Source organism: Vombatus ursinus, unplaced genomic scaffold (assembly GCF_900497805.2).
Source record: "Vombatus ursinus unplaced genomic scaffold, bare-nosed wombat genome assembly UNPS02014782.1, whole genome shotgun sequence".
Classification (NCBI taxonomy): Eukaryota; Metazoa; Chordata; class Mammalia; order Diprotodontia; family Vombatidae; genus Vombatus; species Vombatus ursinus.
Genome location: NW_020954560.1, coordinates 6,442,453 through 6,470,097, shown reverse-complemented (window position 1 = coordinate 6,470,097; position 27,645 = coordinate 6,442,453). Strand labels below are relative to the sequence as shown.

Below are 27,645 nucleotides of genomic sequence, written 5' to 3'. Positions count from 1 at the left end.
GCACATGTAATTTTATAAGCAGAAACTACTTGGAAAAATAAGAATTAGTGTGCTAAAATCTTAATATAACTCAGTTGACATCAAAGTGGATTTCAGTTTAAAATTGCTCAGTATTATTAAAACTCTTTTTCATTTGTAAATTTGTCCCATGGAATGAATTTTGAAGAAAATGCAATTTTGAGCTTTCATGTATTTGGTTGTTAATCTACCTTTATTATTATGAATAAAGCACAGGTGACAAAATACAGATTATTTTGAACAGATGATTAAACATTTTAGAGGACTATTTTAAGAAGTCAGGAATTCTTTTTTAGTAATATAAAGTAATTATTGACAACATAAGACGGTGATATGACACAGAGCTGAACCTTCAAATATGAAACTATTTAACTATATCTTTATAAATGATCTCAAAATATTTATTCTTGTAAAGACAAAAGAAAAATTTCAGAAATACAACTCAGATTAAAAGACTAATTCTCTCCTGGAGGTTTAGAAAAAATAAAGAGGAATTAAAATATTGAAGTGGAGGGAATACTTATTTCAGTATGCAGTGTGTGTAAATGATTCAGAAGAGCTTATTTATTGGGGACAGCTAGGTGGTGCAGTGAATAGAGCACCGGCCTGGAGGTGAAGAGGACCTGAGTTCAAATATGGCCTCAGACCAAACACTTGACACTTACTGACTGTATGACCTTGGGCAAGTCACTTAACCCCAGTTGTCTAAAAAAAAAGAAAATAAAGGAAATTGCTGGATGAGGTCCATAGAGCATGCCAAAAAGCGAAATCTGTGTTATTGAGGGAAAGGTTTATTGTTGAGCATCTTATTATGTATAAAACATATAAAATGCTATCTGGTGATTGTCTTTAAGTATATTTAAATAAACAAAATGTGAGAGAATTATTTAATTTTTTTGTAAATTAGTTTGAAAATGAGAAAGTAAGTTTGAAATTAGAAGATGGAATTCAAGAAAATAAAGAACTACTAAAAGAGTAAGTAATAACTTCAATATTAACATATAAATATTATGCTATTGAGTACTATGGAGAAAGGAAAATCTTCCTTTTTCAACTCTTTAGCATCTGCTGTACTTAGGCGCCTCCTTGACCATAACACTTGTCTGCATTTATTATGAACATGACACAGAAAAACGTTAGATCAGGAGCTAGTGCTCAGTGAAACTGTAAACCAGCTCTTCTTCCAACTTTCCTGTTTCTGTCAATAGAATCACTCTTGTTGACTTAACCTGTTCCTTTGTCCCCCATTATAATCAGTTATCAAATCTTATTATTTCTTTGAAATGTGTTTAATTTTCTCTGCATGGATTATTAAAACAATCTCCTTAGATATCCTCTTTGATTCTAGTCTCTCTCACTTCTAATTCATCTTGTCAAACTAATTTTCCTTAAATACTACTTTTTGATGTAAATCTCTGATCAGAAACCTATAGTAACTTAAATTGTTAAAAATATGGTTTCTCACCATGTTCAATTAAAATTTCTCTGCCCTTCAAAACCTAACTTAAATTTTCTTTCTTCTATGAAGTTTTCCCCAGACTATTCTAGTTCCTCTTTCCTTTGAACTCCTAAAATATTTGTAGTCTGTGCAATATTTAGCATTTAATGATGTATGATTTTGTGTTTTGAGCTATTATTTCTTGTATTTGTCTTCTTTTTCCAATTTGATTGTAAATACTTTGAGATAGGAACAAGGTTTTAATCTTTTGTAATATCCACAGCACTGAACACATATTAGCATTTAATAAATACTTTTTGATCCATTGATATGGTTGACCCCACATTGGGCTCTGCTGCCAAATGAGATCTTGTGGCTTGGTAAACATGAAAACACATGTGGGAGTAAGTTATAAAGTCATCTTTTTTCATAGGTAGATATAGACCTACCTCCTCTATCTTGTGCTTCTATCTATGACAGATATGGTATGCTTCAAACATTTCACATGTTTAGAATTTTTCATAAAAATTTATCTATAAAAGCAAATTCTTATTGAAATTGAAATTTTTAGCCAGAGCGCATGTTGGGAAAGGATTTTTTTTTTTAGGAACAATGCCACAAGACATTTGTGTAATCTACTCAAAGAAACCTGCGCCAGGTCAGCAGAAAAGTCAAAGAAATGTAAGTATCTTTCTTGTTTTAGTTGACCTTTGTCAACATATGGTTTCATTTTTTCTAGGAAGCAGTTTTTTTCCTTTTAGATAACAGTATGATTTGAACAAATTATATGTTCCTCTGATCATTTCATTATGTAAAAAATAATCATGTTCCATTTTACACCGTAGAATTTTTTTTCAAAAATTGTTTACATGGTGTTTATAGTTGTTTTTATCAAAATAGAAACCTAGCTTTCAAAATAACCTGTGCTGTCTTAAACAACTGGGAAGTCAAACTGAGAATGAAATACCATGCAATGTGTGTAAAAAATGTACTAGTAGAGGCATATGATTTTAATATGACAGTAACAGAGGCAAATTGCATGTGTGAGAGAGAGATGACCAGCCAGGAGTATGTTGGAACCAGCTAGTACTAGTTCAAGCAAATTGTTAAAATTTCAGTGTAAGCATTTATACCACAGAAATAGGCAAATGTTACAAATCGGGACTTTATTGTTTTGTTGATTGTTTAGATTTAAGAAAATAAAGGAGAAAATGTAGTAATGTAGATTAAACTTAAAAGTCTGTTCTACCTAATTTTTTATTTCTTCAGAAAACCATTTGTTAGACATTTATCAGCATACCTCTGGCCAACCCCATGGTTATATACAAGTAGGATCGTGGGATTTAGAGGTGGAAAGGATACCTAGTCTTAACTCGTTCATTTTACAAATAGGGAGACTGAGGTCCAGACAAAGTGACTTGCCTAAAGTCAGACAGATGGTAAAGAGATTTACATATACATTGTTATGCTACCTCCTATATAGTATTTAGTTAAATACTGTGTTTACTTCCATTCTAAGCAGTGTGAGAATCATGTAGTTTTCTACTACAAGCTTTTAAGTTTTTAAACATTCTATTGAGATTGTGGGAGAATATATAGTGAGGAATACTGTGGTATGAGATTTATGGTTAGAAAACTTTTGTATGTGAATTTTTAGCACACCAATGGATTTGTGATGTCCTCAATATGGACACATCCTCCCATAGTTCAGACTGCAAGCCATCCGTGTCTTCTTATCCTGTGCCACTCTTGACAATGTCTTCTCATAAATCTTTAACTACACCCAACATACTAGGGCCTTTCTCTATGTCTTTTAACATTTTGTGGATAACAGTGCAGCAAATGGGTTGTCCATCTGCTATCTCTTTCACTTTGTGAGTGACCTACCTTTCTTTTCCTTCATATGCCTGCTTGATGATACTGTACATATTGCTTCTCTTATGCAATTCATTATTGCTATAGACTATAGCTTACTTAAGTCAACTTAGGCGTCTCTCTGTTGCCCTCAATTTCTACTATTTGGTGATTGTGACATTCTATGATTAGCAACTATATAGCATACTGTAAGAGTGTTAGTATTAAAAGAGGGGCTTTTTGTTTTGAGGGAAATTTAGAATATGTAAAAGCATCACACAATTTGTCAAATATAATTCATCCTATTCTTTTTTTCCTATTCAATTCTGGCTTCAGATTATTGTCTATGTGCAGCATCCAAGATAAAAATACTGATGAACAGGCTCAATGAGTTGTTCATCCAACTGTTTATCATAGTCCACACAATATGCACTATTCTTATGCTTGATTTTTTCTGTCAGATTGTAAGACCAAACTGTTTGAAGTATTTGTAAATCTCATTTAAGATATTTTTCAGTTACTCTTTTAAATATACTGAACATTCAATATTTACTATGAATTTTTAGTGTAGTTTAAAACACATAATGAAAATTTGAGAGTACAAACAGTGGTCTTGAATCTATCTTTGATTATGCATTACTTGATGGCATAAAAGTAAGAGTGTAAGAGTGGTAGTTTCAACATAAGAGTATTAATGCTGACTTTTTTCCTTTGATGATGTGAGGAAAATTTCTTTCGTCTATTAGGCAGCATTGCCTTGTCAAGGAAAGCATAAAGGTAGAGAGGAAATAAACTCCATGCAATGGTACTTGAATTGCTAATATATATGTGGAGGAGTCAAGCTATGGTTCTTTTATCTTCCCCTTCCCACCCCATTTTCCCTCCTTTTACATATGAATGTCTTATTTTATAATAAGCTTTTTGCATAAAACTATTTGAAATGAATTTTTCTATAACTGTTTAAATGTGTAAGAGAACTAATATTAATTGTGGAAAGCTCCAGATCATCGAAATTCCTGTTGGACTTATACAGGGATTATGTTAGTAGGCACAAGCTTTGTTACAGAAAAAGAGAGCACTGGGAGTAGGAGGAGTGACAGTGGCACCACTGGTGGGAGTGAATCTAATCACCCAACCTCCTTGTTGGAAGTGGAGAAAATGCTACAGATAGCAGGTTTAGTATTGAATATTTTGTATGCTGTTAGCAAGGAAAATCCGGTTTAAGCTTCTATTTAAGGCAACCTCTCTATTTATTGATGATGTAGAAACTATAAGTTGAATAGCAGGATGTTTTTTATTTATTTTTTATTTTGTTTTTTTTGGGGGGTTACAAATTTTCTCCCTTCCTCCCTCCCCACCCACCCTTATTGAAAAGGCAAGCATCTCGATACAGGTTATAGATGTGTAGTCATGCAAAACACTTCCATAGTAGTCCTGTTGTGAGAAACTAAGTATATTTCCCTTCATCCTATCCTATCCATTTATTCTATTCTCTCTTTTGACCCTGTTCCTCCTCAGAAGTGTTTGCTTTTGATTATCCCCTCCCCCAATCTGCCCTCCCCTCTATCAATCCCCTGCTCTCTTGTCCCCTTCCCCCCTTATTTTCCTGTAGGGTAAGATTGATTTCCATACTCCATTGTGCATGTTATTCCTTTCTTAAGTCAAATCCTATAAGAATAAGATTCACTCATTCCCTCTCACCTTCCCCAATTTCCCCTCCACTGTAAAAGCCTTTTTCTTGTCTGTTTCATGTGAGATATTTTACCTCATTCTACTTTTCCCTTTCTCCTTCTCCCAGTATAATCCTCTTTCACCCCTTAATTTTATATTCCAGATATCACCCCTTTATCTTCAGCTCACCCTGTGCCCTCTATCTATCTATCTACACATACATATATATTTTTTTCCTCCCACTACCCTAATACTGACAAAGGACACATGAGTTACAAATATCATCTTTCCCTGCAAGAATGTAAACAGTTCAACCTTAATAAGTCTCTTATGATTTCTCTTTCCTGTTTACCTCTTCCATGTTTCACTTAGGTCTTGTATTTGAAGGTCAAATTTTCTGTTCAGCTATGGTCTTTTCCACAAGAATGCTTGAAAGTCCCCTATTTCATTGCATGACCATTTTTTCCCCTGAAGGATTATACTCAGTTTTGCTGGGTAGGTGATTCTGGGTTGTATTCCTATCTCCTTTGCCCTCCAGAATATCATACTCCATGCCTTCCGGACCCTTAATGTAGAAGCTGCTAAATCTTGTGTTATCCTGATCGTGTTTCCACAATACTTGAATTGTTTCCTTCTGGCTGCTTGCAATATTTTCTCTTTGACCTGGGGATTCTGGAATTTGGCTACAATGTTCCTTGGAGTTTTCCTTTGGGGATCTCTTTCAGGAGGTGATTGGTGGATTCTTTCAATTTCTATTTTGCCCTCTGATTCTAAAATATCAGGGCAGTTTTCCTTGATAATTTCTTGAAAGATGATGTCTAGGCTCTTTTTTTGATCATGGCTTTCAGATAGTCCAATAATTTTTAAGTTCTCTCTTCTGGATCTATTTTCCAGGTCAGTTGTTTTTCCAATGAGATATTTCACATTTTCTTCTATTTTTTCATTATTTTTGATTTAGTGTTACAGTGCCTTGATTTCTCAAATTGTTACTAGCTTCCAATTTCTCCATTCTAATTTTTAAGGAAGTATTTTCTTCAGTAAACTTTTGGACTTCCTTTTCCATTTGGCCAGTTTTGCTTTTCAGGGCATTCTTCTCCTCATTGGCTTTTTGGACCTCTTTTGCCATTTGGGTTAGGCTATTTTTTAAGGTGTTATTTTCTTCAGTATTGTTTTGGGTCTCCTTTAGCATCACTCTCAGTTTTTCCTCTACTTTTCTTACTTGCTTCTCAAAATCCTTTTTGAGCTCTTCCATGGCCTGGGACCAATTCATATTTTTCTTGGAGGCTTTGGATGTAAGAGATTTGACTTCATTGTCTTCTTCTGGTTGTATGTTTTGATCTTCTTTGTCACCAAAGTAAGATAATATAGTCTGACTCTTTATGTGCTGCTTTCTCATGATCTCGGCCAATTACTTGAGTTGTAAACTCTTTGTTAAGGTAGGAGTCTGTTTCCAATGAGGAGAATGTACTGTCCCAAGCTTCAGGGGTTTTGGGCAGCTGTTTTCAGAGATACTTCTAGGGACCTGTAAATTTTCAGTTCTTCCAAGTTGCTATGTTTAAGGGCGAGGTGTTTACTCCTTTCCTGGCCTGTGCTGTGGTCTATGAGCATTCTTTTCTGTCTTGGAACTGTGAGGAGGGTTTCTTCTCCACAGCCTCTACAAGCTCCACCACGCCAGTGCTCCTCCTCGCCCCAAGACCGCCGCCACCTGGAACTGTGACCCAGATCCGAGCACAAGCAAAGCAAGAGATTCCTGCCTCAGTACAGGCAAAGAGATCCCTGCAATCCCCCTCTGATCAGCTACTTGATTCCCTCTTAGTCTGTGGGCTGGAAGCTTAGGAGGCAGCCACGGCAGGCGCTAGGGACTTGCGGCTGAGACCTAGCTTCTCTCTTGCTGTAGTCACAGACTTTTCCCACTGACCTTCCAAGTTGTCTTTGGTGTTCGTGGGTTGAGAGGTCTGGAAACCGCCACAGCTGCCCATGATTCAGTCCTCTGAGGCCTGCTCCAGGTTCGCTGCAGTCTGCGTGCCCACTCTCTCTGCCCGGCGCGATATGCCTTTCTGATCAACCATTCAAGCTGTCTTTGGCTGGAAATTTGTTTCACTCTGTCTTTTTGTGGGTTCTGCTGCTTTAGAATTTGTTTAGGGCCATTTTTTATAGGTATTTGTTGGAGTTTGGGGGAGAGCTCAAGCAAGTCATTGCTTTTACTCTGCCATCTTGGCTCCACCCCCCCAGGATGAATAGAGCATATTTGATTGAGATAGACTAACAAAGTAACTCACACAGGAAAATAAACAGGCAACATAATTGTTCTCATTCCTTCTTTCCCCTATACAAAATGGAAACAGCCTCTAATGGTAACTGTCTCTTAGGGGAACTCATGCAGCTGATAGTAGAACTTAGTTTCTAGTGCAGCATGAAGGCAATGCTTCTTAAACTGTGGCTCACAACCCCATATCGGGTCATGTAACTGAATGTGGGGGTAGCGAAAAATTTGGCAACAGTAAAAAGTTTCTGAATGTGCAAAGACCAAAAATGAATTCAAAATCAAACATGTAATGAATCCAAAGTGTTTCTGGCAGTGCTTGCAAGTGTTGCATTGCACTACTTTACTGTAGCCTTGGTTTTGAACACACAACATGCGCACTTTACACTGAGCATGCCGTCACGCCATGCAATGCCAACAAATGCTGCCAGAAACACCTTGCCTCAGGTACGAGAATGTTGTATATGAAGAATTACAGGTTTTTTTTTTTTTTACTGTACATACAAAGTTTTCTGCTCTGACAGAAACATAATAGTTTAATTATGGAAAATAAAGAGTTTTAATATTTTCCTACCATCTTTCCTCAACATGTATCAAATTAGTATATCTTTGTATTGTGTTACAGTGTTTGATTTTAAAAACTGCTGTTATCTCCTTCTTTTATAGAAACGTAAGTTTAATTGCAGCAAGTAAAGACAAAAACCCTTTAATAATATTTCTCCACCATCACCACTGTATATGTATTTGAGTGTGAACATCAATTTTAAAAATTAAGCACAAACAAATGTAATTTCATACATTAAAGCTAGTATTTATTTGAGAAATTATTAGCAATATTTGTTTATATTTTAGGACAAAAATATTTTTCAGTTATGGATAAGTGGCTAAATATAGACAGAAGAGTTAAAAATACTGATGACAATGTGGCAATCTTCTGTAGTACACCTAAGTTGACAAGATAAAGAAAATATGTCAAATCATATTTTACAATATGGATTTACTTCTAATAATGATGATGATGTGGAAAAACCTCTTTGCTTAATTTGTAATGAAGTTTTGGCTGTGGAGAGCATGAAATCAGCCAAACTACAATGATATCTTAATACCAAATATGCAGCATACTTCAATAAACCAAAGGAATATTTTGAATGATTTTTAAAATCTTCAAATAAAGAAAAACAATGTTTTGAGAAATTTGTTACCGTTGATGAAAAGTATTTATTTTCATCTTCTGAAACTTCTTATTTAATTGCAAAAACTAAAAAACCCTACGTGATAGGAGATCTTGTGTTACCTGCTGCTTTTAAAATGTCAGAAATAGTTCATGGGGAAAGTATGGGAATGAAATTCATAAAATTCCTTTATCGAATGATGCTGTTTCCAAAAGAATCTGAAGTTTGTAATGACCAATTCCAGCAGTTTATTACCAGGCTTATGGGGAGCCCAAAGTTTGCAGTTCAGTTAGATGAAACAACTGATATTTCTTATATGGCACAGTTGTTACTTTATGTAAGATATGTTTATGAAGGCAACATACATGAGGAATTATTGTTTTGTCACTTTTCAGAAGGGTACACAAGAGGGCAAGATATATATCTAAAAGTCAATTAATTTTTCACAAATGAAGATTTATAGTGGAAAAATTGTGTTGGGAGCCTGTACAGATGGTACTGGAGCAATGCTGGGCAAGAATATTGGATTTGTAGCAAAAGTTAAAGCTGGTGGCAATGAACATAGCACTTTTACTCACTGCATGATCCATTGGGAGGCACTCATAGCCAAAAGAAATACCACCAGAGTTAGATGTTGTGCTTCATGATACTATCAAAATCATTATGTTCATTAAAAGCCTTGCCCTTAACAGTCATTTGTTTTCAAACCTTTGGAAAGACATAGATTCCGATTACAAAAGCTTATTACTACATGCAGAGGTAAGATGGCTGTCAAGAGGGTGAAGTTTAAACACATTATTGAAATTGAAAGATGAAGTTGTATTTTTGACTGAGCAGAAATCCAATTTTCTTGATTTTTTTCAGAATGACTTATGACTTTCCAAACTGTGTTATTTGTCGTATATTTTTGAAAAACTCAATAGTTTAAACATGTTGCTTCAAGGAAAAAGTTATAACATATTTATGTTAAAAGATAAAATTGAATGTTTTACTAAAAAAGTTAACATATGGAAGAATAGGGTGGAAAATGGTTCTTTAGAAATGTTTACAGCTACAGATGATTTTATAATTGAAAATAACCTTCCAAAAGATTTAATTGTAAGAGTTATAATTGATCATATGAAATGTCTGGAGACACAGTTTCAGAAATACTTCCCTTTAAATTTTGATTCTAAAAAACTAAGTTGTGTTCATTAACCATACTCAATTGAAATAAAAAATGTCAGTCATCTGCCATTAAAAGTTCAAGAAGAATTTAACTTGAGTTTTCTAAAAAAATCATTAAATGTGTTTTGGCTTGGGGTGAGGACAGAGTTTCCAACAATTTCTAAAATGGCCCTAAACATACTTCTGCCATTTTGTACTACATATTTACACGCAATGGCTTTCTCAGCATTGACGATTATAAAATCAAAATATCAGTCAGCTCTGAAAAATGTTGAAAATACTCTACATCTTGCAATATCAAATATTCTACCAAGATTTAATTCTTTATATAAAAATAAATGAGCACATCCATCTCATTAGCATGCAAATTTGCTTTCATCTTTAATAAATGGTAAAATTATATATATACCAAAGATTTATTTTAAAATAAATTTCTTTATGACTTATCAGTAAATGTTTGATTTGTATACCTATTTTACATACTTATATACCCGGGGTTGGGTAAAAATTTCTCTGGTGAAAAGGGATCACGAGTGGAAAAAATTTAAGAAGCCCTGTACTACAGCAAAATCAAATCAAATAAAAATCTTCTGTAGCCATTTGGATGCTAGGATTCACTTCATGTCTGGCATTGGGCTGCCAGATTCTATTCATCCACAGCCATGGAAGCCCAAATGTAGTAAGTATGGTCTAGCAAACTGGTATCACTTTTTCAGCAGAATGTGTTCCATAGTGTCAGATTGGTCTAGCTCTCTGTCATATTAACCATATTCTCTGTGGCCAGCAAGAATAGGATTTGCTTCTGCCAAGAGAGTCACCATCATGCCTCCTCCCTGTTGTTTTAGTTGTTGTTGTTCTCCTTCTCTCTCTCTCTCTCTCTCAATTGAACTTTTTGACATAAAACAGGCACAAGTCTAATGGAATTTTGACATCCTGGAGTTTCCCCTCAGTGAATTTTGGTTCCTCTGCCTTAGCCATTATCAGCAATGAGGTCAGATTAGATAGAAACTTGTGTGCTTCTATACTGGGTATACAATTTCCCACTCTTCATTTATTGGCATATAATGTAGTGACTTCCTAAAGATAGTACAGAACAAGAAATCTAGCATATTGTTGTCAAAGATAGGTTCTTTGCTGATGTATTCTGAGTCTCATTGCATGCACTCACTTACTTGTAGCAATCATAGCTGCTCTGGCCACTGTAGGCTAGATAGAACTGAGAACCTTCTTATAACTCTTACCTTACAGCATAACCTACTTAACATAAAAGGACTTCCTTCCGAGGTGTACTCTGAACCTTCCCCATACACCAACTCCAGTGTTGACCCTCTTCTAACCTTCTACTATTGTTCATCTCTCATTTTTCTATTTTTCTTTATTGTTTTCTTCTTGCCTTCTCTATATTTCACTTTCCATAAAACCCAGTATCGCAGATGTATGTGTGTGTGTGTGTGTGTGTGTGTGTGTGTGTGTGTAAAACATTAGCTTTCTCTAAATGAGCCTGTAAATGCAATGTTTTCTCTATAGAGGATAGTTTTTCCCCTTAAGTATTGTATTTGCAGTTCTAGTAGCTGCTGTGAAGGCCAACTGGGTAGCACAGTGGATAGATCACCAGGCTTGGGGTCAGGAAGACTCATCTTCCTGAGTTCACATCTGGCCTCAGACACTTATTAGCTGTGTGACCTTGGGCAAGTCACTTAACTCTGTTTGCCTCAGTTTCTCATCTGTAAAATGAGCTGGAGAAGGAAATGGAAAACTACTCCAGGATCTTTGCCAAGAAAACCCCATTGGAATCATGAAATGTTGGATGTGATTGAAATGACTGAACAGCAACAAAAGCTGCCACAAAGGATGCATACTTAGGCTGACTTTTCCTCAGCTGTGTGGGTAAGAAGCTGGAATAGCCCATCATTTATATTTTCCTACTAAAATATGACTTTAACAATTGACTGTATTAATTTAAATACTGTAAGAAAAATATGAACTTAAAGATGCAATAAAGAGTAAAATGAAAAAGAAATTTGAACATTTAGGTGTAGATTGATAGTTTTTCTCACTACACCTTAACTATTCTCTGTCACCAATTGACTTTCACTCTTTTTCCTTTTTGTTTGAGGAAAACTTCTGTTTCTCATATCCATTTTGGGTTTTATAGAATCTAAGTGTTTTATGGGACTTCAAAAAGGAATATAACTCAACACACACCTATATAATAACAGATGGTCATGACAGCCTCCAGTTATGGGAAACCCATTATTTCTTGAGGCAAACATATTCTACTTTTGTACAGCTCTTTTTGTTAGAAATCACAGGTGAGAGTTGGGTGGCAAGTGGACACCAAAGGTGGATAAGTAGCCCTGAAAAGGAATTAGCAAGCCTTAACACCAGAGGTGCTAGTCCTCCTTGAACACCCATATACCCAAAAATGCACATATATACAAAGCACCTTTGCAGACCTTGAATCATCATACGAATGCATGATTATATGATTGTATCTGGAAAAACCTCCTTTTCAAAGAGTGTATCATGTGTCTACTCTTTAAAAAATTTTTTAAATTTTTATTTATTTATTTTTTGGTATATCCACTCTTTAAATTTTTAAAAAAATTGATATTTATTTTTACATTCTTTAAATTTCCTCTTCTGTTCCCACCTGCCTCCTTTTCTAGAAATCCATCTCATATTAAAAAGACTCTCTAGTCCTTCTCATAGTGACCTTATATGCATATGAAAATCACTATTGAGAGGTTGGTTCTGGGTGTCCTTCAGGCTCACATTGTCAGGGAAAAGTCTTCATTGTTAGGTGGCTAGCCTTGCTCTCCTAACCTATGCCATATAAAGAGTCTGGACCACTGATCTCAGCAAATCTTGAGAAAGTAGAGTCCAAACTAAGGTTATAAACTGACTCTGGTGATTACATAACTGCTGGTATAAAAGCAAGTGGGCCTTTTTAAACATGATTTTAACTAAGGGGGTCAGAGGATGTCAAAGTATCTTTAGAAATATTGCTTTCTGTTTCAAAATTAATCTTGTAAAGGTTTCCAGAGTTTCTAAGGAGTTCAGAGGATGAGATTGTTTTCAAATGAAAAATTACTTAGATAAATATGTATTATATCCATAAATCTATGAAAGTCAAGTAATTGTGTCAGTTTGAGGACTTCCTGGTTTGGGAACTTCCTCCTTCGGTAGAGACTGTAAGTTTTTAATATCTTGTCAAGTGCAAGGAGAAACAAATTAAAAATGCACTGTTATGCCTTAGTACATCAGTCCTAGGGAGGTGCTTGAAACAGATCTCTGTAAAGTCACCAGTGACCACACCCTGGTAAACCATGTCAGCAGATAAACTAAACCAGGTTGAGGGTAACCAATGGACCTTTAACCTGTTGGTGAGTTAGGGGAGTGTCTACTTCAACCATGCGAAGACGTTCCCTGACAGAATAGGCAGATGAGAACAGTTTGTTCCAACTGATATAAGGGTTGCTGAAGCAGGCACTGTGGAGCTTAGAGCTTAGTCAGACATCAAAGACACCAAGGTCATCCACTGCATCCTGAGCCATCACCAGTCATCCTGACTTTTGTCTTGTCACTGGACTTTAATGACCCTTGAAGAGAGAGTAAGGCTGATGATTTTCTGCAACTCTGCCTCACTTAAATCCTGTTCACGCATGAGTCAAGACATCACCCTGTAATGTCATTGGTTCTCTTCAAAAACAAAGGGCAAACAACAATTGTTAGGAAGTTTTTCTTTATATGAAACTGAGATCTGCCTCTTTACAACTTCTCTCATTGCTCCTAAGCATTCCTAGTTTTTTCATCTGGTCCTCATTTAGTGTAATTTTCAGGGTTTTTTTTTTTTACTTACTAGTCACAATTTTGGGGATTTAACTTGGTTTATCAAGTCCTTCCTAAAATACGGTTCTTAGAAATGAACACAGAAATCTAGATGTCATCTGAACAGGGCAGAATACAGTAGGATTAGCTCCTCACTTATTCTGAAAACTGCTTTTATAAATGTAATATAGATCTTATTAGTTTTTTTTTTGACTGCCAGTTCCCATTGTTGACTCATATTGAGCTGTATCCGCTAACATCTCTAGGTTTCTTCCCCATGAATTGTTGTCTAGACATGCCTTCCCCATCCCATACATGTGCAGTTGACTTATTTGAACTTAAGTGAAGGACTATTCAATTGATTAGATTTAGCTCTTCATTCTAAACTGTTAAAGTCTTTTGGGACTTAATTCTATCACTCGAGATGATAACTTTCTTAGATTCACTCCAAACTTAATTCCTCTGTCTTATAAGATATTAATAATTTTAAGATTTATTTAACTTATAAATAATAATGATGTCTCTTAAGGATTGCCTTACTCCCTTTCCCTTTAGCTTGTTTTTCTTCTCTCCCCCATTCTGTGAAATACCCATTTGAAATATTTAGTAATTTTGCTAATGATAATGCAATGATAAACCCATTTCATGAACAGCTAGTTTATCTTAATTTGAAAAGAATGAATAGAGTCTCAGCATTGAAAGAAACTTTTGAGGTCACACAATCTAAAGATCTAATTTACAATATACCTGACAAATGCTCATTTAATACTTGAAGACCTTTAATAAATGGGAATTTATTGCCTTCAGAGGGAAGACATTCCATATTGGGATATTTTTAATGGTTAGGAAGTAATTCCTTACATCAAGCATGAATTTTAAATTTCCACTCATTGCTGTCTTTTGAGGTTAGACAGAACAAGTCTAATTCTATATGATAGTCAATCAAATACTTAAAGATGTTTAGAATTCTCTATACTTCTTACCTAGTCTTCTCTTCTTCAGAATAATGGGCCCTCTTCTCTCTCTCCCCTACTTCACTTGGTGATCTCAACAGCAACCATGGATTTAATTATCATCTCTGTACTGACAATTCTCAAATCTAACTCTCCTGATTCAACCTCTTGCTGACCTCCAATCTTTCATCTCCAGCTGCCTTTGAGACATCTCAAGCTTGATGTCCAGTAGACATCTCAAACTGTTGTTCAAAATGGAACTCACTGTAATCATTCCTCCTCTATCTTCCCCCTCTCCTACTTTCCCTATTACCATCCTCCTCCTGATTCCTCAGGTTTGCAACCTAGGAGTTAACTTCAGCTCTTCACTATCTCTCACCACCCCATATTCAATCTGTTGCCAATGCCTGTCTATTTCACTTATGTATCATCCCTTCTTTCCTCTGATACTGCCACTGCTCTGATGTAGGACCTCATCATCTCACACCTGGTCTATTACAATAGCCTACTTGTAGGTCTTCCTGCCTCAAGTCTCTCCACTCCAATTCATCCAACATTGAGCCACCAAAGTAATTTTCTTAAATCTCAGGTTCAACCATGTCATTCCCCTATTATTGAACTCCAGTGGCTCCCTGTTGCCTCCTGAATAAAATGCAAAATGCTCTGTTGGGCATTCAAAGTCCGATGTAACCTAACTCCCTCCTATCTTTCCAATCCTCTTAGACCTTACTCTTACCATGTATTCTTTGATCTGGTAACTTCGTGTCCTGGCTGTTCTACAAATAAGATACTCCATCTTTTGGCTCTGAGCATTTTCTCTGGCTGTCCCCCATGCCTGGAATGCTTTTCCTCCTCTGTTCCAACTACTGGCTTCTTTTAAGTTCCAAATAAAATCTCATCTTTTAGAGGAAATCTTTCCTCTGAATTTCAGTGCCTTCTCTCTGTTAAGTAGTTCCTATTTACCCTATTTATAGCCTACTTTGTATATATTTGTTTACGTGTTGTCTCCCTCATTATATTGTAAATTCCTTAAGAGCAGGGACTGTCTTTTGCCTCTTTTTTATATCCTTAGCACCTGCCACAGTGCCTGCCCCGTAGTAGATGCTTAATAAATGTTTATTGATTGATTGATACTTATATAGTGTGATTGTGAAACCCTCCACCATTTTGGTCACTGTCCTCTGGATGCTCTCCAGGTTATGTGTGCTTTCTAAATGTGTCAGCTAGAATTGAATAAAATATTTAAGATGTGGTTTTACTGGGAAAGGGTACATGGAAGCTATCACTTCCCTAGTCAATTAAATTAAATCAAACAAGCATTTATTAAGCAGTGCCAGGTATTTTGCTGGGTTCTAGGGATTAAAAAACAAAAACAGTTCTTCCCTTCAAGGAGCTTTACATTTGACTTGGTGGAAGAGAAGGGGAGAGGTAGTTCTTAATTCAACCAAAAATTGAATTAACTTTTTGGGTGTCATATCACATTCTTATTTTATGTTGAGTTTTCATGAAAATGCCAACTCTTTTTTCAGGTCTGGGAAGCTTGATTGTTGTCAACATAATCCCTTCAAGGGCACATATCTTTCTCTAAAGACTTCACACTCATGACCTCAATTTTTTCAGTAAATTAGGAAGCTTGGAGATAAGATAATCTGCTGAGAGGAAGCATTTGAAAACTTGTGAATAGAGAAAATTTGGAACAGCTACTGTGAAAAGTATGATAGACAGTAAATCAGTGATGAACAAAAAATATCTATAGTAGTGATGAAATAGTTGAGATTAGATAATGTGAATTTGTAATGGTTTCAATCAGTGTGATTTCATGACTTCCTCTATCATCCTAATGGAGACTGAGGGGTAAAGTTCATGAATTCTGGTGCAGGTGATTTTGGTCATGTGTTTCCATAAATGGCTTCTAGAATATTTAGCTAACATTCTGGAGATTTCTCTCTGGTTCTTTTAACATTTCTTGAATACTGGCATATTACCAAGTGTTTATTTATCTTTAAGAACTTTTGTTCCATAACTGATATAACTCTCTTCCAAGTAATATATGTCCTTGGTGGTGTCTTTATGCCAATTCAAAAATTTTTAGTATTATGCTGCAGTTTACTTATACCTACCTTGTGGCTATCCATTGTCATTTGTGCCATTGTCTTTTGGGTCACCTGTATTGGTATTGAACTGTTCATATTGAGAGGCAGCATGGTACAGTAGAAAGAGCAATGGATTTAGAGTTGGAAGACTAGAATTCAAATTCTACCTCTGTCACATTTGCCACCTATATGACCTTAGGCAAGTCACATAATATCTCTGGGCCTCAGTTTTCACATCTGTAAAATGAGGAGGTTGTTTTAGATAGCCTTTGATGTTCCTCCCTGTTCTAAATTTATGATCCTATGATTCTATGAACTATCCAAGGATAATGCTAGGATAGTAAAGGAGTGAAAGACATATAAAATATCTGTATTATCTTCGCACCTTTCCATTTCTGGTGGGCACTGGTGTGATATCTTCTAATGTTGGTTCTGGAGAGCTTATTGGCTCCTATGGGACTGTCCTTGGTTTTCACCTCCCCTCCAGTGGTAATTTACAGCATCCCCCATCCTATTCGTACTGCAAGTTAACACTCTGTGTTAGAAGTAGAATATAAATAACTGAATGAATGAATGAACTAATACTTTTGGATTTGCTGTGTTAGTTTTCCTTAAGAATCACTGATTCTTTGTTGTTTCCTATCAGTCCTGCTCTTTAAGGTATCTGTTATGAGAGATAGATAGCATGGGTTAGTTGATAGGGCATTGGACCTTAGGAAGATCTGGGTTCAAATCTTGACTCAGGCATTTATTTATCAACTATGTGACACTATGCAAGTAATTTTGTTTCTCTTTACTTCAGTTTTCTTATCTGTAAAAGGAGGGACTCAGTGGCCTTTAAGATCCTTTCTAGTTTTAAATCTACCATATTATTTTTTTTTAGTGTGTATTACTAGTTTACTGCTATATTTTTATTCTTTCATCAAAACTCATTTCCTCGTTTATAAAATAAAGGAGTTGGGCTCTTTATAATCTCATTGCTAACTCCACAATTCTAGGTCTCAATGATTCTAATGGTGTGTTGTGTTCATTTTTTTTGTAGGAATTATTTTTTCCTTTATTTCTTTGAAAGTACTGAATGTGACTTTATTTGCATTTGCCTATGAGCTTAGTTGATGTTGGAGTTTTTGCCATTGTACTTATCTTCTTGTTTCTACTAATCTATGTTGCAATACTTGCTGATTGAACCTATTTTTTTTAATTTTAAGATTTTTCATTGATTTTTAAAATTTTCTTCCTGCTTGTTTCAATTTGTTTTGTTTTGGATATTGTTATTGGTGTGTGAGTGTGTGTGTGTGTGTGTGTGTGTGTGTGTATTTGTGTGTATGAGAGAGAGATAATCAGGGATTAACTAGGAGGAAGCACATTGTACTGTTATTTTAGTGTTTTCTAATCTTCCTTTGAATGTTATGAGGATAGAGAATAGATGAAGAAATTCAGTCTGGAAAGTCAAATAACAAGAAAGGATATGATTGAAATTTTAAAAATCATGAAGAATATAGGTTGATTGAACATGAATTTATTTACCTATTCTCCTCACAGTAGAACTGAAAGAGCTACCTCTTTAAGTTTGAAACATATATTTTCAAGCTAAATAAAGATGTTATTTTATATATTGGGTTCTAAAGCTCGAGGTCATACAGACTAATTGAAATGCAATCAAGAAGGTTTACGTAAATTTATGGATAATAATTCTATATGAGATTATATTAAAAGAATAAGCACCTAGCACAGTGCCTGTTATGTAATATTTGGTAGTAAATGTTGAATTAAATGTTTGAATTAAGCTAAGGATTGAAGAATATTAGCTAGTATTAGAAGGAACCTTATATATCACCTAGCCTATTTTTTTTTCTCAGTTGAGGAAACTTAAGCCCCAAAAGTAAAGTATTATGCTTAAGGTCATGTAGTAAGTTAGATCTGGGACCAGAATTTTGGTCATTTGAAATAACTAAAATTTTTTTGGGCTGACATCATGAAGAGTAGATGTACTTGCCCCAAAATGACCCTTTGTGATTCCCTCACAGATAGAATGCTAGACTGCATAGTTCATTCACCTATTGATTTGACCCAGTTTGATATTTTAAGATGTTCTGTGTATCTTTAGTCATGCTGCATTTGTATTCATTTTTTAAACTTAATTTTTTATATTAATAATAGATGAGTATGAAAGGGAAGAAACTAGACAACTATATTCAAATCTAAATAATAATATTGAGGTAAGTTGTAGAAAAACTTAAGAATTTTAAATTTAGAAGTGAACAGATACTTTCCTAATACAAAGCAGTTTGGTTATCAGGAACATATGGACAATTATTCATTTAAAAACTTAGTCATTTTATAAGTAATTTGGTTAGGTGAAGGTTTGTTATTTTTTAAAAAATGTTAATTCCATCAAAATTTCCATTAGCTTTTAAATATCAATTCAATTAACAAGTTTAATAGCTATTTAGTGACTCTACAATGCCATATATTGAGGATAGAAAGTAGAAAAGAAACAGTTTTTGCCCTCAAGAATTTAGAATTTAGTAGGGGTGTTAGAGGTAATGTATCCATAAGTAAGTATAAACAAAATATATAAAGTGTGGAAACAAGATGATTTGGGGCAATGGAAGGTACGAGTAACGGTGTGTGTGTGTCCGTGTGTGTGTGTGGGGGTGGTTAAAAAAGTCTTCATGTTGAAGATGCTGCTTTTGTGAGTGAGACAGGAGGTGTAGACACTGACTATAAATATATTTTTCAAGGATTTTAGCTGAGAAGGGAAGGAGAAATAGAGGATGATACCTAGTAGGGATAATAATAAGATAAAGTCAGGGTTTTTTTGTTTTAAGGAAGGGGATACATGGGCACCAGAGATAAAACTTGTTTACTTTGTTATTTATTTTGCGTAAGTACCTGGTGGTAGTACCCCCAATAACAGCTGGTCCAAATAAGATTTTAAGAATTCTGTCTTTATCATTTCTTAAAGGCTTCCAAAATTTTATTTATATGATCACTGTTAAACACAGATTATGTTTATTTGTATATCCTGTGGTCTTATATTTAAATCTGGGTCATTTTCTACAAACTGTCATATTTCAAGATTCCAAATATAATCTTTAAAAGTTATATTTTGTATTGTAGAAAATGGTACAAGCTTTTGAAGAACTTCGAGTAGGAGCTGAAAGTCGCAGACAAGAAATGCATTTTAAGTGTAAGGATCCTGTTTAATATTTATAATGCTCTTCTTGTAGCAGTTATGTCATAAGAGAAGATATGAGATGCAATATATAATTTAAATATGAATTTAGGGGATATAGATTATCAATTGATACTATCAATAAATTTTTTACTTTAAAGTTTTACTTTGAAGTTTATTGATTTCTAGTGCAATATACTTATTACTAGATTAAAAATATTTTTCTGATTATTGTCATTATAGTATTCTAATTAAAATATATAAATTATTAATATATGTACATTCAAATAAGGCATACCAGTTTTATACCAGAGATAGTTATAACATTCTGCTTATTAAAGAATTGAAAAGAATAACATTTATTTTATAGAATATGTGCTACCAAGATAATTTTGACAATTTCTAAAGTAACTCTAATTGTTTTCATTTCAATAAGCATTTATTGTAATATTTAATATTAAATACCTATTATAATATTTAGAGTATATAGCATAAGTTGATACATGGCAAGTATTATAATAAGATATGCAAGCAAAGCTCAATATAAGGAGCAAGGTAGGGAAGATCATTACTGACAGGTGAAGAATTACAAATCTTAATGCACTATGTTAATATGAGCAGTTATTATTCAAGGTGACAGTAACAATTGATTGTGAATTTCTGGTATTTAACATGGTATTTAACATAAAACCAAAATGTGTAAGTATGTAAAGCAAAAGCTTGTGAACTCTAATTATTGAGATGAGAATGGGAAATTATCCACATATTTAAAGTCTTTGAAGCATATTTTAATTTTATATCTTGAGTAGATTTTATTTTATCTCTAAAGTAAAGGAAGCATGTGAAAAAATTCAACAACTTGAAAAAGAACACCTAAAAGAAGTCCATGATAAGGAAAAGAAGGTTTGTGGGTTTTTTTTTTTTAAGCAACTGTATGTTATTTATGAAATGTGAAATCCCTTCCCTTTCCCTTGTCCGAAATCACTTGGAATTTATCTTCCAACTATTTAATTTGGTTTGATGGAGAAATTTTAATAGAATGAAGATTTAAAACATTTTTTAAACTTCCATTCTAATGGATTTTCCAGTCCTTGGCCCACAAATGTTCATAGGCTCACAAAACTTCCATTACGTTTATTTACTAATGCTTTCTTTATTTGCCTGTGGCCATTTCCTACTTTCCTTCCTAACAATGGGATAATAGAATATTCTCTATAGAAAACACTTGATTGTTCCATAAACCTACTTTTCCATGAAAACTGAATTAAAAAATTGTTGGTTCCTCCACATTTTTGAAAGATCACACCAAATTCATATGATATGAGATTATCTGCTCTACTTTTGACAGAGCACACTCTAGCAATTAGTTGTCTAGGCAAGTGCAGATCCACATCACTACTATACCATGCCTTCATGCCAGGATTATGATTTATTTGGAAAACCTCTCATTTTCTCTGTCAAAATGGTTTTGAAAAATCACTTCTGTTTCTCACTCCATTGATTTTTAACCAGATCGTCTCCACTATTCAAATAATTGTTATCAGTTTTGGTTAGGTGTACTCCATTCCTGTCTAGGAACCTGTCATTCCTTCATTTTTAGCAATGGTTCAGAATTCCAAATCCCATTTTCTCAGATACAACCTTCCACGTCAGTTTTTCTCTTCTGTATCTCTTGCCTTCAATTGATAGAAGTGATGAGAACACCAACTGGTCCTGTCTAGAATTTTCTTTGTTTTTTTGGCTAGGCAATGAGGTTAAGTGACTTGCCCAGGGTCACACAGTCAGTAAGTGTCAAGTGTCTGAGGCTGCATTTAAACTCAGATCTTTCTGACTCCACAGCCGTTGCTCTATCCACTGCGCCACCTAGCTGCCCCTAGAATTTCCTTTGTTGTCCAAAACTTTGTAATCTTTGGCAGGCCTTTCTAAATATCCACAGATACTCAACTGTGGATAACTGAAGTTTTATATCTATCTCATATCATCTCATCTAATCTCATCTTGTCTATCTATGTACATATCACTATTTAAATGGTTGCATCATAATTATGATCACATCATCACATGGGCAATGAGGTGGATGGAGTGCCCAGGATGGAGTCAGGATGACTCATCTTCCTGAGTCAAATCTCTGTCCTCAGACACTTACTAGCTGTGTGACTCTGGGTGAGTCACTGAACTCTTTACCTCAGTTTCCTCATCTGTAAAATGAGCTAGAGAAGGAAATGGCCAACCACTCTAGTATCTTTGACAAGAAAACTCCAAATGGGGATAATGAAGAGTTGGACATGACTAAAAATTACTGAACAACAAGAAAAATCGCTGGGTGTTCTGGGAACTCAGGCTTGTTTATTAATCCTTTACCCCTGAGGGGCTATGGAATCATAGATTATCAAAACTAGAAGAGACCTTAGTCTAAGCCTTTCATTTAGTAGATGAAGAAACAGGTTTAAAGTGTTGAAATAATTTGGTAAAGGTCACATAGCTAGTAAATGACGTAATTAAGAAATTGAATCTACCACTTTTGATTCCAAGTCCAGTACTCTTTCTACCACATCACACCTGAAAGAGACTTCTCTTTGCTTCTTTAGCTAGATAGTTATTATACCCTAGAATAAAGAGGAGACTTAGACTATTTTAAAATTTATATAGTATTTTTCCTTTTTGGCGTTCAGCTGAGTTCAATGAAAAAAGTTTGGATTATTTTAGTAGATGACATTTTAGAAATCTACTTCTTTTCTACCTGATTCTTTTTGTGTGTTTGTTTAACACATACACACATATACATACATATGTATATATATATACCCACACATATATATAATGATTTGTATATAGAATTCATAGTTGTACAGAAAAATATTAAATATTTAATATAATTAGCAATTGATTCACTTCTGTAATCTACTTTATCTGAAAATTCAAAAGGAATATGATTGCATTAAAATTTGAATTGTCTAACTTTTATTTTAGCTCACTTTAAAAGGATTCTTTTAAATATTTGATGAGTATACATAAGGACTAATTTCACTTTTAAGATTTGGGGATTAAAGATTTGAAAATAAAGAAAACTTTATGTTAAAATATTGATACATAGAATTTATTTTTATTTCATTAGGTATCACTATTATTGATGCAGAATGATGAGAAAGAAATGAAAATTAAAGAATTAAAATCTCTGCTACAAGAATACAGTGATAAAGTTAATCAATTTCAAGAAAAAATGAGTAAGAATTTTAATACTGAAATTTTATAATATGTATCCAGTTCATAACTAGTATAAGGCTTTTTAATTTTGGAATTCAAGACAGGTACATGGATTATGAAATACCTTTCAATGGGAATTTTACCAAATCTATACAAGCTGTGTTATAGTCTAAGAAATGCTACAAACTATGGTTCCTGAAAATGGGTTGTTTGACCATAGGCAATATTATTGTATGTCAAATTAGTTTATTGTGAGAAGTACTTAAATATTTTTTCTCTACATTAAATTCATTAATTTTATAAGAAATAATGAATAGTTTAATTCTAAATGAAATTAAATTTTAGTAAAATCACTAGAGAATTTATGGCATTGATTACAGAAAAATTTTCAATTGTAAATTCTTAGCTTAAGTCTCTTTGCAGATGTTAGTTAAACATATCAGAAAAGGTAATATGTAATGTGCACAGAACTGACTGACATCAGTTTAAAAGCATGTATTCAGTATCTGCTGTGTGCCAGGCACTGTGCTAAGCACTGGGGATTCGAGGAAAGGCAAAAAACACTGCCTTCTCAAGGAGAGTACATTCTCATAAGGGGAATAAGATATAAATAACAGGCTTTTAGAAGGGAGAGATCTCTGAATGATGTGAGATGAAGAGGGGGAAAAAGAGAAACTCTTGGCGAATGGTTTTATTTTTTTCAGTAAAGTATGAAGTGAGCTTGCTATATAATCTGTTCCCAGGTTTTGTTTCTCTTTTATGCTTACAACCTATCAGTCCTATAAATGATTATTGCATTTTTTTTGGTGTGTTGTATTGCATCTCACTTTTCTCAGAATAATAACAGCACACTTCTTTGGCCCTTTAAGCTGTAGAAAACATCTTCTTCACAAAAATAATTCTTTCTGGTAGGTAGTGTAAGTTTTACTATCCTTACATTATAGATAAGGAAATATTCAGAGCAGAGAAGTGACTTGCCCCAGGTCCCACTGAATAAGTGTCAGAAATAGGGTATATACTAGGTCCTTGGTAAATTCGGTACCCTTTCCATTGCATCTTGCTACCTTTCTAAGAAAATTCACTTTTTACTTTTTCAGAGAAAAAGTTTTCCTAGTGAAAATGATTGGTTGGTTGTTGTTGTCCTTTGTTCTCAAAGAGGACCAAAATGACAATCACTGTGTTGAGGTCAAAGTACAGTGTATCTGACTGTGGCTGATCAGACCAATACGAGATTGGAAGGCTCTACCACAGGTTGGGCACAAATAGTTCATATGAACTTTTGGAGTGAAAGTGTCTCTAAATTTGTGCATCTCACATTTCTTTCGAGGTACTGCAGTTTTTGCTCATTGAGTATAGCACCTTATTTGATGCAGGTACGCTGTGCTGGATAGTTCTGTGCCAATGTCTCCTATGTCTCACAATTTATTCCAAAGTTCTTCAGAGAGACCTTGAGAATTCCCTTGTGACACTTCTGATCTCCATGTGAGCTCTTGCCTTGTGTGAGTTCTTATCTGCTGCTAGGAAAACTGAGAGGAGATGGGACTATGTAGACCAGGAGTTTGGTAACTTATGATATACAGAAGAGATATGACATAGGGCGTGATTTAGAGTATCTTGTGTTATAGAGAGAAAGGTCTTCACATATGTGTTTGGGGTTACCCTTCTCTCAGAGGCCACCTGCTTTGGGGAGCCTGAGATTTCAGGGAATGTTTTTGTAGTTTCTCTTCCACTCATATATTCTTTATGACAAAGCTGTGAAATTACAAATAGGAGCTTCAATATCTAAATGACCAAGAAAAGCTTATTTATTAAATCTCTAGTTTTATACCAGGTGTTTTATAATTGTAGTATAGGGATATGAAATGTCTTAGTGGCTACATTGTTAAAATTTACCATAACTTTCTGTTTTAAAAGAATTCCCATCTCCCCTCTCCCCATTTTTCTTACGAAGTTAATATACAGTTACTAAATTATTTCTAAAAATGGCTTTCTGAAGGCTAACTCTGAAGAATATTGCTAGGTTTTTTTGAGTTTTCCATTGATTCTGGGAATAATTGCTTTAGTTTTCTTTTTGTAGAGACCTGTCTTGCAAACGCTAAGGCTTGAAAATAAAAAAACCAAAACAAAACTGTATGTGATGTTCAAGACATCATCTCCAAACTATCTTTACATGTTTATTTTCCTCCCTTAAGTATTACCTCTATTCCTTGCAAAGGGGAGAAGGAAAAATATTAACCAATATAATTTCTTCTCCCTCTGCACTTTTTTTTCCTGTACCATTAATCCTATCTTCCCATGTCTTTTTTTGGCAGACTATCCACAATTATCCCCTCTTTAAATTTCCAAACTCTCACTCTCTCTCTCTCAATTCTGTAATTTTTGTTATTATTGCTTTCTCTACAAATGTTTATGCATGAGCAAAAAAAAAATGACCAGTCCAGTCCCGATCCATAACAACAATGTTATGTGCCCAGTCTGCACATGGGGTGATGTGTAAAAGGGGATGAAAAAAGCAAGACCCATCATTTACTAGGAGTATGAGATGGCAGAATCATTGGCTTTTTGTCAAGCAAGTCTTTATTGAGCTTTGTGCTAATATAACAGCATGTTTGTTTTTTGTTTTTTTTTTTTGGTGAGGCAATGGGGGTTAAGTGACTTGCCCAGGGTCACACAGCTAGTAAGTGTCAAGTGTCTGAGGCCGGATTTGAACTCAGGTCCTCCTGACTCCAAGGCTGGAACTCTACCTACTGTGCCACCTAGCTGCCCCAAGATTCAAACTCTCTTTTAAACATATCAGTCTTTCCCATTAAAAAAAAATCTTCACTAGACCCTGTTATTTCCTAAAAATATTTTCCTGCATTTCTCCTCCTTTCTTAGCCACACTCTTAGTGAAATCTGACTACTCTCATTGCCTCCACTCTCTCTGCACTCACTCAATCCTTAAATCTTTCAAATCTGATTTCTATACTTATCATTTAACTGAACTGATCTCTCCAAAGTTGCCAATTGTTTTTAAAAAAAATTTATTTTTTTTCCAGTTACATATAAAAGCAATTTACCATTTAAAAAAAATTCTGAGTTCCAAATTCTGTCTCTCTCTGCTTCCCCTCATCCCTCCTTGATAAGGCAAGCAATTTGATGTCCATTATACACATGTAGTTATTAGCCATGTTGTGGGAAAAAAACCCCAGATCCCCTCAAAAAAAAACCCCCAAAAAATAAAGTTTAAAAAAAAGTATGCTTCAATCTGCATTCAGACTCTTTTCAGTTCTTTCTCTGGAGATAGCATTTTCATAAAAAAAAGTCCTGCAGAATTGTCTTAGATTATTGTATTGCAGAGAATAGCTAAGTCATTCATAGTTGATCATCATACAATATTGCTGGTATTGTGTACAATGTTCTCCTGGCTCTGTTGACTTCACTTTGCATTAGTTCATATAAGTCTTTCCAGGTTTTTCTGAAACCATCCTGCTCTTCATTTCTTATAGCATGATAGTGTTCCATCATGATCATATACCACAACTTGTTTAGCCATTTCCCCAGTTAATGAACATCTCTTCAATTTCCAATTCTTTGCCACCACAAAAAAGCTGCTATTAATATTTTTGTACATATAGGTCCTTTTCTTTCTTTCTTTTTTTAACCTCTTTGGGATATAGACCCAGCAGTGGCATCGCTGGATATGCACAGTTTTGTAGCCCTTTGGGCATAGTTCTAAATTGTTCTCCAGAATGGTTGAATCAGTTCACAACTCCACCAACAGTGCATTAGTGTCCCAATTTTTCCATATCCCCTCCAACATTTGTCATTTTGTTTTTCTGTCATGTTAGCCAATCTGATAAATGTAAGGTGGTTTTACTTTGCATTTTTCTAATCAATAGTTATTTGGAGACTTTTTTCATATGAATATATATAGCTTTTATTTCTTCTGAAAACTGCCTGTTCGTATCTTTTTTCCATTTATTAATTGGGAAATGACTCATATTCTTATAGATTTGACTCAGTTCTACATATATTTGAGAAATAAAGCCTTTATCAGAGAAATATACTATAAAAATGTATTTTCCCAGTTTTCTTCTTTTCTTCTAATCTTGGCTGCATTGTATTTGTTTGTGCAACATCTTTTTAATTTCATGTAATCAAAATCATACATTTTAATTCCCATAATGCTTTTTAATCTCTTGTATGGTCATAAATTCTTGCCTTATCCATAGTTCTGATAGGTAAGATATTCCATGCTCTCCTAAATTTGATTATGATATTATCCTTTTATGTCTAAATCATATACCCATTTTGACCTTATTTTGGCATACAGTGTGAAATGTTGGTCTATACCTAGTTTCTCACATAGTGAGTTTTTGTTCCAAAAGCTTGGATCTTTAGGTTTATCAATCACTAGATTATTATGGCCATTTACTACTGTGTACTTTGTTTTATTGTGCTTCACCTTATGGTACTTCATAGATCCTGTGTCTTTTATAAATTTAAGGTTTGTGGCAACTCTGTATCAAGCAAACCTGTTGGCACCATGTTTTTAATAGCATGTACTCACATCTTGTCTCTGTGTCACATTTTGGTAATTTTTGGAATAGTTCAAACTTTTTCGTTATTATTATATCTGTTGTGGTGATCTGTGATCAGTTATCTTTGATGTTATTATTGTAACTGTTTTGGGGCACCACAAACTACATTCATAAAAGATGGTGGACTTAATTGATAAATATTGTGTGTGTTTTGAGTGCTCCACTGATCAGCCATTCCCCATCTCTCTCTCTCTCTCTCTCTCTCTCTCTCTCTCTCTCT

The 27,645-nt window shown here is 34.5% G+C and overlaps 1 protein-coding gene across 1 annotated transcript in view; it reads left to right on the top strand.

The window, feature by feature from the left end:
* Nucleotides 1-27,645, top strand: part of SYCP1 (synaptonemal complex protein 1) — a 101,691-nt gene that overhangs the window by 4,764 nt on the left and 69,282 nt on the right. The window contains exons 5-10 of the mRNA XM_027866735.1: nt 926-993; nt 2,064-2,137; nt 18,621-18,679; nt 19,584-19,653; nt 20,468-20,541; nt 22,754-22,862. Coding sequence (XP_027722536.1) covers nt 926-993; nt 2,064-2,137; nt 18,621-18,679; nt 19,584-19,653; nt 20,468-20,541; nt 22,754-22,862 — 454 coding nt within the window. The remainder of the gene's footprint in view (nt 1-925; nt 994-2,063; nt 2,138-18,620; nt 18,680-19,583; nt 19,654-20,467; nt 20,542-22,753; nt 22,863-27,645) is intronic.